The 17,194-nt window shown below is 32.3% G+C and overlaps 1 protein-coding gene across 4 annotated transcripts; it reads left to right on the top strand.

The window, feature by feature from the left end:
* The first annotated feature begins 1,483 nt into the window (after positions 1–1,483).
* LOC106718234 (mitochondrial uncoupling protein 4) lies at positions 1,484–16,737 on the top strand. 4 transcript variants are annotated; one of them, XM_045679551.1, is made up of 7 exons: positions 1,484–1,660; positions 11,816–11,967; positions 12,200–12,276; positions 13,263–13,458; positions 13,921–14,097; positions 14,510–14,732; positions 15,976–16,737. In XM_045679551.1, exons 2-7 carry the CDS (start codon positions 11,865–11,867, stop codon positions 16,148–16,150), a joined length of 951 nt encoding a protein of 316 aa, XP_045535507.1. In that variant the 5' UTR covers positions 1,484–1,660; positions 11,816–11,864; the 3' UTR covers positions 16,151–16,737. The 4 variants fall into 4 exon arrangements, with proteins under 4 accessions (XP_045535507.1, XP_014367756.2, XP_045535508.1 ...); XM_014512270.2 differs by lacking the exon at positions 1,484–1,660 and adding an exon at positions 5,654–5,900; XM_045679552.1 differs by lacking the exon at positions 1,484–1,660 and adding an exon at positions 7,188–7,237.
* Positions 16,738–17,194: the final 457 nt, after the last annotated feature.

Raw genomic sequence — 17,194 nt, 5'->3', positions numbered from 1 at the left:
TCCATGCTACACTAAAATTGATAGAATTAAAAATACTAACATGTATCGAAAATTAAAGCTTACAGCCTACCCCATTATTAATCAAAATTAATTTACCTTCTATTTTATTTACACTTCACTGCCAATCACCACATTGAAATTATTGTTATCATTGACACAACTTACATGTAGACTGCGAGACTATTGTTTAAGAACAGCGTATATCCCAGACCTAGAGGGGTAGGCTTCTGCCTAGGACTCAGGACAGCGCCAAATTGTTATCTCTATCACAGATTTACATAACATGTGGCACGGTCCCGAAACAACTTTCTCGCCTTTTCCACAATCTATCCATACATGGGTCGACCATGATTTATGTTAAAACCGCTTTTCACTATTATATTACTTACATGGTGAAAAACCATGGCCTAACTATTTCCTTAAAAAAAAAAAAATGTAGCATCTTTTATTTATCCTATTAAGCGCTGTGCGTCAGAACATATTTTTGTATAGATATGTTACGCTGTTTTTATGGCATCAAATACGGCATTGAATCTAGTTTCGAGTATTAAGTCTACTCAGTGGAACTTGTTTTATAAAACAGATTATACAAAGATCATCGTAATGATTAGATGCAGATTTATTGACGAAGTATTTGTTTACTTCAGCTTGTTTACTTTATATTTTTTGTCGATGTCCCCTGTTTTAGACAATATCTTGGATTCTTAATGTGTGAACTATGAGAGTCAAGGGGTAAGGGGGGCAAGGCATGCTGTCACCCCTCCTTGAGAACCAAAAAGATATAAAACAGAAGTATAAACTACTTTCAAATACTAAAATACACAATATCTTTAAATCTACATAGATAACTCAAAATATATTTTAATTCCGCGCGGACGGAGTCGCGGGCGACAGCTAGTTAAATATAAGTTAATATGAAAAAATCTATGCAAGTTCCCATTGCATTTACATGTTCCGGTTTAACAAGTTTTATAATGTTATAAGAGTAATTTAAAATTAATCCTTATAACAATGTTAAGTATAACGCGACTACAATAACATAAACCTTGTATGGTATGCGATACAACTATAAAGCATGGCAAATCGTTCTGCTTGCGATAGGTTATTGTACAACTAGCGACAATGTTCTAATTATGTTCGGTTTCCTTATCAAATACGATAAGATGTAATTTTTTTGTGCACTGTACACGCAGTTGTTATGTTATCGTCTCATATTATTGTAGAGGAGTAGCATAGATAATGTAAACGTCTGAAGCGATTGATAATGGTTATCGTGGGTTCTTCAAATGTTATCATATGTATTGGTGTGTACATGCATCTTTGAAATATTTCTCTTTCGTTAAAATGTGCACATTCTAAATAAAGATTCTATTATAATTCTACGCAACTGTTATTTAATTCTTACGCCAAAAGCTTTATCTTTATTTCAGAATTTAACTGTCAAAATTTTAAAAGTAAACTTCATTCTTCAAAATGGCAGAATTAAAGTGATGATACAATTTAATAAAATTAATTGAAAAAATGTAAACAAACTTGTAAATTTTCAATAGAAGCAAAATGCAACAGCAGCAATTCTTAATTTTACTTCAAACATAATTATCACCAAATACAATCAACCCAAAAAAAAGACAACACAGCCACCAATGCAGCAACTCAAAGGGTAAGTTTTAATTTATATAAAAAACTAGCTGTCGCCCGCGACTCCGTCCGCGCGACATTTAAAAAAAAAGTAATAACTAGCCTATTTTTCTTCCAAACAATGATCTACATCTGTGCCAAATTTCATCGACATAAGTTGAAACGTTCTGGAGATACCTTCAAACAAACATCCATCTATCCAAACATTCGAATTGATAATAATAGTAAGATGTCTATATTTTTGTCTACAATTAGTTCTTAATGTCTGCGAGGGCTTTAGTTCTGAAAAAATCTGTACACTTTTTTTTAATTGAAGTGTTTTCCAGTAAACATAAAATCTGTATGATCATAATTATAAAGATGGTAGTTGAGTTACGACTCAACTATCGTAATATACGTAACATTGTCATAAAGATAAGAAAATATACCTTATGCAATTAAACCGAACCGCAAACGTATTTTAATAAGCCTATACTATCTTACTGCGCACTCTTTCTCTTATTTCAAATATAAAGAGACTAGCCGTTGCCCACGACTCCGTCCGCGCGGAAGAAAAAAAAATTAGTAGCCTAATGTGTTCTTTCAGACTATGTTATATATATGCCAAATTTCAGCGAGATCCTTTTAGCCGTTCTGGAGATTCGTTATAACAAACATCCATACATATAAACATTCGCAAAACTTAACGGAAGCACCCACTGAGTCCGATGCCTAAAACTTGTTATTTAAAGTAAATACATATTGACAACAAATAAAATATCTCACTAAAATAAATCATTACTTATTTTTAAACCTCAACTACAAACTTGTTTCTTAAACTAAGGGTAATTTAAGAGTAAATGTAGTAACTATACATTTATTAGATTAAAATAATAGTTTCTTGTTTATTTTAAACAAAAGTTTTTAGCGCCTTATGTTATTTAACTAGAACTTATTCTAAAAGACGTTAAAATATTCGTTAAAGCCGATAAATGACAAAGCTGTCAGAACAACCCTTGGTGAAGAGAGAAATAGAACCCAAATGTAGCATAATTTTGTTAGGGGCCCGAACCCGCATTATAGGGCACAAAAGAAAAAAGGTAATGCTTTGAAGTTTGGGACCGAATGCATCACAAAAACTAGGAACCCTTCCTATGGGAATGGTACAGAGCCGTTTGTATATTTTGAAATGTTTATATTTAAATATACGTTATACTCCTGAATTGTTGATCAAAATTAAAAACAAAAATTATTGGTAAATATTTTTATTGAGTTTATTAAAAGCCTGTAAAGTAGATTACAAAAATAGTAAATTAAATGACGATTCAACAAAAGAACTCGAATAGATGCACATAAAAATCGAAATACTACCTTTTTGACGTAATTAAATATTTAAACAAAACTTTTTATTACAAGTCATGTTAGGTGTTTGCTCATGTTAAACAATAAACACAAAGCAATAAAATTACCATCAAAATGAATGTACCACTGCGAATATAAAATCAACGTACATACATATTTAAATATGCATCGGTTACAGAAATATAATTTTTATATTATCCATTCCCAAGTTGTTTTTACAAAGTTTAAATCACACAGCTACACTTCTGCTATCCCTTGGCATGACCGCAAAATGACCGTTAAAAACATGCACTCTATCTCCAACGCAAAAGATAATTTTTTGCTTAAAAAGCATACACTAACTTATGTATAAGTCGACCGCAAAAATTTGATACTTTTTTTGGAAGAAACCTAATTTTTTTTTCTTAAAACTGTTCATATTATTTGTGGTTAACTATGTTATTTGCGATCTGATAAGCTTTAATAATAAGAAACATATCATTCGTATCGTTCCGCGTTTGATACTTACACTACATTTTACGACAAAAAACACGTGGTGCATAAAGTATTACGGTAGATCACTCTGCGACAAATAACACAGTAATAATAATTTATTTTTACCTTCAAACTATAATATAGACTATAAATATTTTAAATGCTCTGTTAATAGAGACATGAGGTAGGTAGGTACATGAGTAGAGCGATTTAAACAAAAAAAAACTACCTAATGTTCTTGTTTTATAAAGGTAGGAATTCCGATTACCAACTAAAGTCTTGTTTGGTTATAATTATAACCGTATTTAATATGTAGCGTGGTTATGCTTTAGAGCTTTAGAAGATTAAAGATCGGATATTACTAATATTATTTAGTGAGAAAAAACTAACAATTATGTATGTTTCTCTTTTTATGTCAAGGTCAGTGAGTTGACTCGCTCGTGTCGAGATAATGCTGCGCGCGCGCCAGCCAGTCGCAATAATCGCAAACGCGTTGTTGAGACATGGGAGCCAGTCATTAGATATATTTTAAGCTTTTAACAACAACTGGCGCCATCTGTTATCGAGGTTTGAAATTATCTTCGAAAAGATGATATTATTATATTTTAATAGTTTTTTTTTTAAGTAAAGAAAAAATATTTCAAAGTAAAATCCACATACCTTACATATTTAGTACTTATATTGAATTAAAATATAGTACCTCTAGGTAAAGACGTTTATAAAGTTGCTTTTAAATAGCCTACCTACTTATTTAAAATTAATTAAATTAATACTCATTTATTAATATTAATTCGACGTAACGTGTAAATCGAAAATCTAGACATGTTCATAAATTATTTCTAAAATATTCAAAATCGTGTTTTAAATAAACATTTATGTATGAAAACAAATCCATCATTCATCCAGTCCTTGAGTACGCACGGAGTGGGTCACTGAAGTAGGTCATTGACATGGGAATAACTTTTACGTAAGAGTTGCTCCAGTAGCGCGCTTTAAATATTTGTAACTATTTTTGTGATGTTATATTTGGCGTTCTTTTTATACGATACGAGTAAATTCAAATACTCAATAATTTGCTTCTTTCTTCGTCCAGGTTAAACCTATAAGTAATCTATTTTACAATGTACTGATAACAAATCATAGAGGTAGTAAAAACGTTTTTAATTTTATAAAATAAAATACGAACGTACTTAAGTTAGTTCCTAATGAAGTAAAATTTATGTATATTTATCTACAATGGACTAGTGTAAAAATTTGTGTCTATAGAAGCCAATTAAATCTTGGTCTGCATCAGCAAATAAAAAAAACACGTAGGTATTTGGTGTAAGTTTGACCTACGAATCATGAATAGAATAAGGGAATAATGATACGAAAGATGTTAGTATATGACTAAATAAGATTTAAAGAGAAGTATGAATGAATGCGAAAGTTTACTGATAGCTAATCTGACTTCTTACTAATATTATAAATGCTAATGTTGAGATGGATGGATGGATGTTTGTTTGAAGGTATCTAAAGAACAGTTGCATGGATCTTGATGAAATTTGGAATAGAGGTAGAACATAGTCTGGAAGAACACATAGGCTACTTAGTAAGTTTTTCGTGTAATTCCACTTGGCGGAGTCTCGGGCGACAGATAGTATATATTGATAGCTTTATTTGATAGTTTTATTTCAGATGCGTTTGTTTTTATTATGAACCAGCGTTATACTGTGAATGAGTAGTGTAATTTATAAAAACTTATAAAATGTTGATGAGGTTCAACCTTCAAGCATGGTTTGGTTTTGGCATGATTATTTAAGCACTAGTTTTAGCGCACATTAATACGGATTTATATTTTGTAAAAGCTGCTTGGGAATAAATTTAGATATTTTGGGGATCTTAAAAATGTAATTTGCCAAAATTTTTATGCAAAAAATGAACATAAAAGTATGCAAACTGAGAAAAACTTAACTCCATTTATTGAATGGAATCTCCACACATTTCGAATTCCTAAATATCGAAATGTCTAAGAAGGTGGTGAATCACGCGAAAACTGTTCGGTTCAATGAAATTCATTCATCGATGACTAAGAATAATAATAATTTACAAATCGTTCTATTTACATTCTTACGAGGCGAATGAAAGAGATAACAAGGCAGGCTCTTTCTTTTAGCTGATAGTCATCGTGTGCTGAATGAATGAGTAGTCACAAGTCGGTAGCGATGGATAACGGACGTAGGCATTCGCTTCTTGTGTTCGCGCTCTTTCGCGCGGATAGATAACCGCGAATTAGGGCCAGACCTCACGAATTCTATTTTTAGTCTGTGCTCAGTCTGTCTCTTTCGGTCGTACTGCATTACCTCCATTGATGGAAACAGTTGATTGTTTACATTGTAGTGCAGTGAGCGTGCGCCGGTGTTTTTGTTTAGAAGAGGTCAAGTTGGAGTTTACGATTTCGTGCGGGGGTACATTTTGAATTTTTTTTTTTTTTTCCGTTGTATTTCGTATCATAGCGATCTGAATGAAGCTAGTTTATTAACCAGATTTTGGTTAAATTCTTAGTATTAAGATAATTCACCAAAGAAGTTCCGCACGCATTTTAACGAGATCTCGTTTAAAAAATAAACGTGTAAGAGGACAAGACCCACAAAATATAGATTTAAAAAAAAATTGATAAATAAATCATCAATCTTATTAGATTTCAAACGCGATAAAAATTATATCCATGAAATATTGGAGCAAGAATAAACTGTTTCTTACGTAGTTTTTTAGTTAAAACATATTTTCTTTTAAAGGCATTATCAGTATTTTATCGAACGCCTACCTAAATATAGATTAATATTGTTAGGCAACATGACAAAACATTAACGATATCGATCGATAAAAATACACCGTTACTAGTTATTGTTATTACACGTTTGGAACAAGTTTGTAATATTTGATAGATATTACATATTTACATTGCGTTGGAATAATCGATAGTAAATGAATTATTACATTGTCGCTAGTACAGTAGGACAATAGTGTTCAAAATTCAAAGTTCAAATTCAGTGCTGGAATACAACTGGCATAATGTAAACGAGGCTTAAAAAAATTGAGAAACTAATTATTGTCCCTTTCATTACCTTGACAGAGATAACAATTATTGCTTGTACAGGTGCTTCGGCAATGGAAACCCACGGCGGTAGCAGTGATAACTAAGTCATTGATTTTTTTTTATTAATAATCATTTTTATTATTTTATTTGTCTTGTTAAAATACATTTAAAAGGTGCGCAAAGCTTTAATCGCAATGTTTAAGCACTCTTTCGGTTTCCATTGAAAAGATTGGGGACAAGTTGAGTTGTTTGCAGCGAATGGCTGCTTTCGATTTTTAATCCACAACCACGCGTATTTATATCTATTTTTCTGTATCTTTGTAAATAGGTAACTAGTTTCAAGTGCTGTAGACGCGTTAAATAATTATTTTTTGGAAGTATTTTTAAATGATTTAAAGAAAATGACATCCACAGTCTAGGTCAGGGAAGACGTTTACGTAACAACGTGTCTTTTTTATTAATAACTGTTCAATGAAGTAAGAGATTTGCCATCAAATAATTTTGATCGAGACTTTGTGATTATTTGGAATATTGCATAGTATAGGGATCACTCGCATTCCTTCATATTTCATAATTTTTTGTATTGTATAAAAATGTATAAAAACGTGCCCAAAGCATCGATACAATGAAGAACTCGATGATATAGTCCAGAGCTATACCTTAATTGAAGAAAATTGAAAACCCTGAAAAAAGCTCAAATATTAAGTTTGTAGTCTTTTCTTTATATTTAAATAAAAATAAATTAAATAATAAATTATGTAATATTGTACCTCGTGATCCTGGAAAAAAACTACATAATTAATACTTATTACACAATTCTTGGCCTCGACTCAACGTAGAATCGACTTTCCAGGCCAGCCTTCGTCTACTCTAACTAATAAGTCACGTTGTTGGCAACCAAAATTGACTTGTAAGAATAGATAATTCTGAATATGTTTTTACGTATTGATTTTCAAGCGATTCTCAGTTAACCTTGACTATGATACGAAGACCTACGAAAAGAATACAATGTGATTTCTTACTTCATTTATTGTACAAATGCGCTAGTTAGACTTTAGTTAAACTATGACAGAAGTTGGATCAGTTTTAAGAGAAAATTGCAAGACTTACTGCAGCAGGTTTTATGGTCCCTAAGTGTTGACTTAGTATAAGATTACTGAAATCTTCTTAGTATGAGATACTAAGAAGATTTCAGTAAATGACTTGTGTCACATTTAGACTTTGATTTCCCTTTCTAGTAAGATTATGGCTTACGACAATATCAATGGACTTGTTTGTTAGTTTTACTGTGGGTCTCATTTGTGTGAATACCTTTACAAAAATATTGCCATCATTTTCTTTGAACAAAAAGAGATGACAATATGTTTTCCAGTTGTTTCTATTCAGTTATGAAATGTGCATATTTGAATGCGAACGGTTCTCTTTACAGATCGCCGAAGAGCTGTCCCCTTGTATTGTAAAATTAAATTACAGTTAACAATTATTATTGTTCTTCTAAGAAACAATACCATTATTTTCTGTTCGTTTACTGTCAATACTAATGACTTGTTTTGTTTTTAATTTTCATTATATTGATTATTCAATCACGGTATTGTTTAGAAATGAATAAAACTGACGAAGTATGTAGTAAGAAAAATATAAAATTCATAATCTAGATTTAAAAATGTATTTGAAATAACTTGATAAATATAGCGCGAAATTATTGCTGAATTGAATGTCTGATTTTATTACTCCGACTAACTTAAAAGGGTTATATTTTTGTCAAGAAATAAGAATTGACTTAGTGTTATTTTTAACTAAATAAATATGCAGTATTTTTTTAAACTTATTTTATCGCAATGGACTTAATTGAAAATGCAGAATAACATTTGTCAATAATACATTTCAGTTTGTACTTTGTTCTGTCTTAAACGTGTATTGACATTAAAACAATAGTGGCAAAGGTTATTGTAGTTGAAGTCTATTGCAATCAACGACAACAATCACGTTGTATCGAACTGTTACATTCAAACATGTCCAAACATGCATGTCTGTTGTATAAAATTTTTTATGTATACTGAAATATCAAATCGCATTATTTCAGCCATCAGTTGCCTACAATTTCGTTCGTGCAGAATTAAAAAAAAACTTACTTGATCTGACTATTATTATAAATGCGAATGTTTAGATGGATGGATGGATGTTTCTAAGAAGATGTTTCTATCACCAGAACGGCTCAACGGATCTTGATGAAATTTGTAGGACATAGTCTGGAAGAACACATAGGCTACTTATTAAGTTTTTTTTAATTCGCCGCGAATGTCACGTTGGGATAGTATAGCTTTCCAACAGTGAAATAATCTTTCAAATCGATTTATTAGTTTCGGAGCCTATTCAATGCACACAAAAAATCAAATCTTTCAATGTAGTGTAACACTTTAAATTGAACTTATAATTTGTGGTTTCATAAAATATTGATAAGATTTTATACGATAAATAGGTCCATGAATTAAATCAATGCAACTAAGTCATAAAAAATTTAAAGGTATAGTAAACGCAAAATAATATTAACTCGAGTCGCTCTATATCTTTTTTGTTTACGAATGAGACCCTAACCGTTGGTTTTTGAGACCAAAATCTCTGTATAAAACATATCGTCAAGGGACGTCATCTTTGACAATCAAAACAATCAAAGGTAACAATGTGTTGTAAAAGGAGATTTTAACCTCAGAAAACCACAGTTAGAATTTTGTTTTTAATTAGTAGATAATATTTTCGAGACCAAAACGTCGTAACTTTATTCTCAACATGCACGAACAATACTTTTTCCCTATATCGCTAGTTGCAATTTAAAGCCACGCCTAGTATTTCAAAGTATCTTTCTCTAATTATAAATTACGTCATTTTTTTATACAGGAACTACATAATTTGATGTTACGCACAAGTAAAATTGTGTCAATTAATGTCATTTATTCAAATTAGCTGTTATCCTACGTCAACAGTATATTTAAACTTTGTACTAAAATGTTACCGCAATTTCACTGCCGTGACCAATGTTTTAATGCATGTTTTCATCTCTTTCATTCTGTTTCACAAAACAGAGACCACAATAAGTAGGTATTATACAAGTGTCATATATACAAGTATCACGACAGTGGAGTTCTACGGTTACATTGTTTGCATTTGTTCATGTCAGAGCGCTATTTGATGCACTTACTATTTGAACTCGTACGTAATATTAACTGTTTATATAGCGATTAATGCCTTATCAGTTCAGCTTCCGACATCTGTAAGTGAGATCGTTTTTTGGTATCAACGTAACAACAAGGTAGGAAATATTGAATTTAATATTTTATTTATTAAAATAGGTTATAATTTTTATAATTAAAAATTAATGAATAAATATATACTTAAACTCACTTTAATATTTTTTTCTTTTTAACATATAATTCTGAGTTTTTTTATGGTTTTTGTTTTGTACGTTTTTTGTATTATGATAAAGTGAAAAAGTATGTAAAAATTTACTTTTTATTCATTGTAATTTAAAAATAAAACTCGACATCGTTGTAATTCAATTATTATTAAAAATTAAATTAAATGTGTTTAATTTTTTGAACGCATGCAAAGGTTATCGAAGGATAAGTCCTCGCTAACGTAAACGAAAACTCAAACCGGTTCCAAATGTATTTGCAACAATGCCTATTTCTTACAAATTTATATTCAAATGTGATTTGCTGGCTTTATTCCAGACCAAATGTCGCCCGCGATTCCGTCCGTGCGGAATTAAAAAAAACATAATAAGTAGCCTATGTGTTCTTCCAGATTATGATCCGCATCTATGCCAAATTTAATCGAGATCCGTTGAGCCGTTCTGGAGATACCTTTAAACAAACATACATATTAACAAATGTATTAGTAATATTAGTAAGAAGTCGGATTATATTGCAGTCTCCAACTATATGTATGTATACATAAAAGAGAAACCAGAGAGTAAAATGTTGCAGTTAATCATTGTTCCAAAATTTTATAAAAAAACTATGCTATCACAAAAATAAGTTATGGTTATATCGTAGATTTACAATATGATTTTGTAACCGTTATCAGCAACCTATTTTAATTCAGCAACGGTTCTTGACCCCGATTTTTACACATGTTAATAAATTCTGAACAAGTGTAGGCATGTTCAAGATGTGTTTATTAACTACATTGAGTGAGTTAAAATTGATATGTGTTTTTTTTTAAAACTGAATTTGAATAATTGTATATTTCTGTCAATGGAACACAAGATTTTGTTGTTGAATACTGTAACCTTAGTTTTCTGTTACATCCAACCTTTAAATGTTAATTTCGAGTCGATATAACTTTCAATTAAGTTTCACCTGTCCCGATGTTTATCAAATTTCCGGTTACTGATTGAGCTGATATTATGTAAATCTCCTGACAAAGGAATATTATGATGACTTAATGATGGATATATTCTGATGATGGAGCTGGAAGGTGGCTATAGGAACTACACAATGAAATCACACACACACATAGAGTTTGGTCTCGTTTGAATCGTCTTGACGAATAGATTGTATTTTTTTATTTTTTAGTTCATTTAATTCCAAAAACATAAAAGCTGGTATAAAAATGTTTTAATTATTAAAAACCTGTGGTTCAAGTTAAAGTTTTAAACATTCTCCATAAGCAACACTACACATTATGCCCTTGTATCTATAAGGCTGACCATCATTTTATAACATTGAGTAACTATAAATAATTATTATATGTCCCTTATTACTTGCTTGTTGCTTTGAAAATGGCTTTAATAAAACTTTATTACTTTTTTCCTTTCCATATGTGGACTTAGATCTCTCGTTATTACTGCTATTTGTGCTCGAAGTTCTCACAAATAGTAAGACTAACAAAACCTATTTCTAAGCTATCCATTAAACAGAATGCAGTATATACTTTCTTCTTACGTGTAATACACGTACGTTGTTTTAGCTGGTGAAATACTCATAAAACAGATTTAGACCCCTTCGAATAAAGTTACATTTTATATGGGCACTTCTCCATTTAATATGTTATTCGATATTCGTTTTTTGTTTTATTTTTTGTTTAAGATATTCGTTTATCTTCCTTATTATACTCTTCTAACAGAAATCAATATTTTTTTCTATAGATTTCTGTTACCACAATAAATATGTTCTTATAAAAGATTTTCGTCTATGAAAATTTACATTAACAATTTAAAAAGGAAATTGTCCAACAAAGACACATGTATGGAACAAAGTATGTGATCCAATTAAATGTTCGCAGGTGTTATGGAATACTACAATAGCTAAGAAAGCTATCAACCACTAGCAGCATGGCGGTGCTTCGAAATGTTGACAACCCGGCCAACAAGGCGACCGACTCCGTGGCCTTGCGATACGCCGTCGCAGTGCTCGCCGCTTGGGCGGCTGAATTAAGTAATATCATATTATTTCCTTAATAATAAAACTAGCTGTCGCCCACGAATCCGTCTGCGCGGAATTAAAAAAAAACTTACTTAGTAGCCTAGGTGTTCTTCCAGACTTTGTTCTACAACCGTGCCAAATTTCGTCAAGTTCAAATTCTGAAAATACCTTCAAACAAACATCCATCTTAACTCTTAACATTTGCAGTTATAATATTAGTAAGATTGTATTTGTTTTTCAACAGTTACGTATCCATTTGATTTGACAAAAACAAGACTGCAAATTCAATCGGAGGTTGCCACCGCGAAACAAGGCTTCAAGGTATGCTTTCATTAATTTACATACTTTAATCAACAAAAATACTGAAATCACGGCTTGATTATTTTATTAAAATTGTTAATTGAATTTGTTAAATGCTGATTTTTTTTTGTTGCGGAATCTCGTAGAAGTAACCTTATTTATTATATCACTAAGATTGTATTGTTAAAATAATTCGTGATGTTCAATTTAGTCGGCTTATCATTTTGTAATCAAATAAGTTGCCAAATTGTATCGCTATAATAATTTAAACACAAAAACGACGCAATTTACCGACAATCTGTTGGCACTCTACAGATAACACCACTGTAGGCTCAAGGGTAATGTTGGCGGCATGTTTGTTAAAACAAAACAACTGAAGATCATTTTAACCGACAATGTTTGGTCTTGTTTGTTATATTATTTCATAGTACTTATAAAGGTTTTCTAAACAATCTGTGAAGTCGATAACTGTTCAAACAAATCGTTATCGACCAAGTGTCTTCAAGCGAGTACTTTGATCCAAAAATACGACCAATCTATTGGCTAAAGATCGATATTCTTAGTACAAGGTGACGACAAAATACCCTTGTGTACTTTAATTTATTTTATATTCAAAGGGTAAGAGTACTACAAACTGATGTGAATGACTATCGAATAGGAATTTATAAAATTTGAATCGAAATTATGTACATTAAAAATTCGAGTTTATGCACTTACATTAAGTTATTTTTATTTAACAGAACTTGAACAGTCCCTTAAGCTAGATTTCTCGTAATAAATGGTCACTAAGACACTGTGCCAGTGTATGTGAAAGCCTTAAGCGAATATGTAAAGCCGCAATATAAGCATTATTCACTATACCAAGCAAAATTATATTTTATCCCGTATTCGATAAGGTCTACTTTTCTTTAAAGTTTGAAAACATCGGTGTGATAGGCACGGCACTTTTTACCGACTAGAAATATGTACTTCACGACTTGTGTGATAAGGTATGATTTCCTTTGTAGCTTGAAAATATCGGTATGATAGGCACGGCTTCTAAAATAGTAAAGAACGAGGGAGTACTGAAACTGTGGAGTGGTCTGATGCCGATGCTGCAGCGGCACGCCATCTACTCGGGCTGTCGGCTCATCTTCTACGAGAGGTTCCGCAACGCACTCAAAGACGGTCAGGGCAACACCTCACTCGCCGCGCAGTCCCTCTGTGAGCTATTTATATTTGATGTACTTTATAGAATTTAGCACATGAATAGAAGTATATATTTATCTTAAAAGTTAATGAAAGAAAAGATATACATATATGCTTTAATTCCATAATCTATTGAAAATGTTAAGTGTATTCTGGACAGTCTAGAGCCAAATTTATTTTATATCCTGTTTTAACTTTTACGGTCTACATTACCTACTATATAAACGAGGCGAAAAAGTATTTGTTAAAGTGAGATGCGGCGATCGCCCAGGGCGCCGGGCATAAGGTATATAAAGGGGCGTCTGAGGGGTGCCCCCTAAGATAATAACCTTTAACCTTATAACCTTTGAAAGATTTCCTCCGACAAAAAAAGGGGATGGCGCAAAAATCTCGCCAAGGGCGCCAGAAATGCTAAAACCGCCAATAAAGTTTGTAGATGTGAAGTTATAAAGTTGGTAACGTCGGTAAGTCCGACAGGCGGAGCATCCGCGGGCGCGCTGTCGCAGCTGATCGCGTCGCCCACCGACCTGGTGAAGGTGCAGATGCAGGCGGAGGGCCGCCGTCTGTTGCAAGGCAAGCGGCCACGCTTTGCCAACTGCCGGCAGGCCTACTCCATACTGTACTCCGAGAGCGGCATCAGGGGCTTCTGGAGAGGTAACAATTAATATAACAATCTCAACTACCGGATAGTATCTAACTACCGTAATCAAATCGAGATGTCAAAGGTTACCCAACTGTCGTATTTTTCCAGATTTATTTGTGATTTGTGAGGCGTAGTCTGCGCTTACTTTCACAACCATAATTGAATTGTGAAACAACATGACAGACGTTTCTATTAACGTTTCTTGTCTAACTTGGTCTGATAATCCTGGTGAGCGTGTATTTTCTTCGAGTTTCCTAACCTATGTCGTCGAAGTGGACTGGTTATTATACTTACGGACTATAAAGAATGACTCATATTGTTGCACCTTCTGCACATCTTTTGCAATCATATTTCAGTGATATTGACTTTTCAGAGTTTAGTTTGAGAAAAAATAGTAGTGGCACGGAATATGTTGTCTTGCAGGCGCTATCCCGAACGCGCAGCGAGCAGCGCTGGTAAACCTCGGTGACCTGGCGGCGTACGACTCGTGCAAGCGGCTGTTGGTGCGCGACATGGGCATGACAGACTCACCGCTGGTGCACACACTGGCTGCCTTCGCAGCCGGCTTCGTCGCCGCGGTCATGGGTACGCCCGCAGACGTCATGAAAACGCGCCTCATGAACCAGCCGGTGGGACCTGACGGCAGGTATGACTGATCCAATACACATTTGCATCTATCCTTAACTTTTAAGGCTGCATAGAGACAGTGAAATACGTAATCTTGTGTATTGTCAATCGCATACGTCTTATTTTAAAGAATTACGCCTTTGTTTCAGGCGAAGTTATTCAGAATTCGTTTAAACAAAACATTATAACATTTAAATTTTTTGATGATAATGTCGCGGATAATTTTAATAACCAACCAGAATTAAAAAAAAGGGAATAACTTTAGTATATGCCATGTGATTCCTGTGAGCTATTAGGGTACGGTACTTGTACGTCAATGTTTTGATGCATTATTTGTGGCGCGGCGTAGTTATATACGTACATAGGTACCTACGAGCTAGAACTTCAAGCGGTCGAGGTCAAACAACCGGGTCAAAGTCGCGGCCCGCGCACGCTCATTGACAATTGTCCTTTTCCTTTCGTTTTAGATCATTTCCTAGTCAACTTATCAAGGACGTTTGATTCACAATCAATGCTAGTTCACACCTCTTAATGTAATTATGTAATCTGTTGCTTAATAATTATCAAAGCAATTGTACTAACGTTAGCTATATTTTAAATTATAATAGGAATTTTTATATAGGTACGCCTAATATTTTGCATTCTTAGAAAAGGTTTACCTAAATGTAAACGTTTTTGGTATCTTTTTTGCTATAGGAAATGTAATATAAATGAATGGAATATTATACTATTACGATATTACATTATCGAATAATTAGGTAACATCAATGACCTAAAACGAAACAATGATGAAACCACCGCCACAAATTCCTTCACAGTAACGCCATCTTTTGTTGATTTAAATCAAATCTAGTTTTACTGTAAAGTATTCCAATTTATCACATAGATGGCACTGTTGATGTTCTGAAGCCTTCGATAGAATAATATTTATTTTTACATGTATTAAAATAAATAACTGCTTTTTGTTACAAGTCTGATTTTTTTTATTGAAGTAAAAAACAATGATTAAAATGACAACAAGAAAATATAAAGAAAAATTAACATACAAAAAAGGTTGCGCTGTGCGCACTGGCCACTGAACCCCGGGGCCGGTGTTGCCGCAACGGGCAATAAAATTTTATTTGCAAATAAAGAAAAAATTTCCATTATTATGAAATAGTAACAACTGCACTCTGTGGTAATTGTTTGTTTACAAACTTTTTTTTTTGAGTTGGAATAAAGTACTTTTCATGCATTTTTTAAATAATTTGTTTATTTTCCAGAGGATTACTATATCGCGGTCTGGTTGACTGTGTCCGGCAATCTGTGAAGAATGAGGGCGTCTTAACATTATACAAAGGATTCTTACCGACGTGGGTAAGAATGGGTCCGTGGGCGTTAGTCAACTGGGTTGCCTTTGAAAATATTATGCTCGCTGTTGGGGGTAAGCCTTTCTGAAATGTAACGAACAAGTAGTAACTAAGAATATTTAAAAAGTAAACAGCGCATAAAGTTTTCATTACACTTCAAGTATTATTTTTTCTTAACACGTTCACTGCCACTGACGAGTTTCATAATAAAAAATTATAGTGACATTTAACGTGTTAGGATTTATTATAGATACTTCTCCATACTCGTTTGTTAAAGGTATCTATTAAATTGGAATCGGCTTTGTATGTGATCAACACACATAAAATGTGTACGGGTCGTTTCAATTCAAAATATGATAATACCTAACAGGAAACAGTTTTTTTTTTTTTTTCAGTTATTCATAAGGTACTTATGTATGTACTTACTGTTAACATTTGCCCACTTTGCAACTAATAAACGGTATTGTGACAGATTTAACACACCTGTCATTTCGTATAACGGGAGTAGGTAAAAAATAGAATGCCATATATTTGAAAAGTACTACTCCCTTAATTAAACTGTAGATTTCAAAACAATTATTTTTTAACTTTTATTGGTCTTGGGAGTTTTGTGAGCAATACTTGAATAAGTATTTTAGAATAAAGGCTTACGAAATAATTTTTAGCATAGTCTGTGGTGTGTATTCGCTTATAGGAAGCGTATACAACGCTAGTGTTTTCTGAAACTATGCGTGGAATCGCTCTCCTTCAAATATAAGTATTTAGAAAAATAAATATGCAAAATGTTTTAAAATATAAGTAAAAATACTTATTCATATTTAAATAACTGTTACAAATTATGCGTAAAATATTTTATTAAATTCAATAATATTCCTTTTGTAATTCTTTGTAAGTGTATTAAGTTAAACAGTTTTATTTTAAAACAGGACACTCAATATCGTAATCTCGAATTAAAAGTAAAATTTCATTACGATAAAATATATTAACAATGTAATTGTAGAATTAAAAATATTTATAATCTTATAATGAAACGATTTTTGTACATTTGACAAAGTATAAATGGCATAGACTAAATGGCAATAATTTAAATAGAAAAACTTTATTTTATATAATTTAAAAATTCAAGGAACTA

This window comes from Papilio machaon, chromosome 10 (assembly GCF_912999745.1).
Source record: "Papilio machaon chromosome 10, ilPapMach1.1, whole genome shotgun sequence".
Taxonomy (NCBI): Eukaryota; Metazoa; Arthropoda; class Insecta; order Lepidoptera; family Papilionidae; genus Papilio; species Papilio machaon.
Note: the sequence above shows the minus strand (reverse complement) of the source record. Positions and strands in the feature narration are given on the sequence as shown.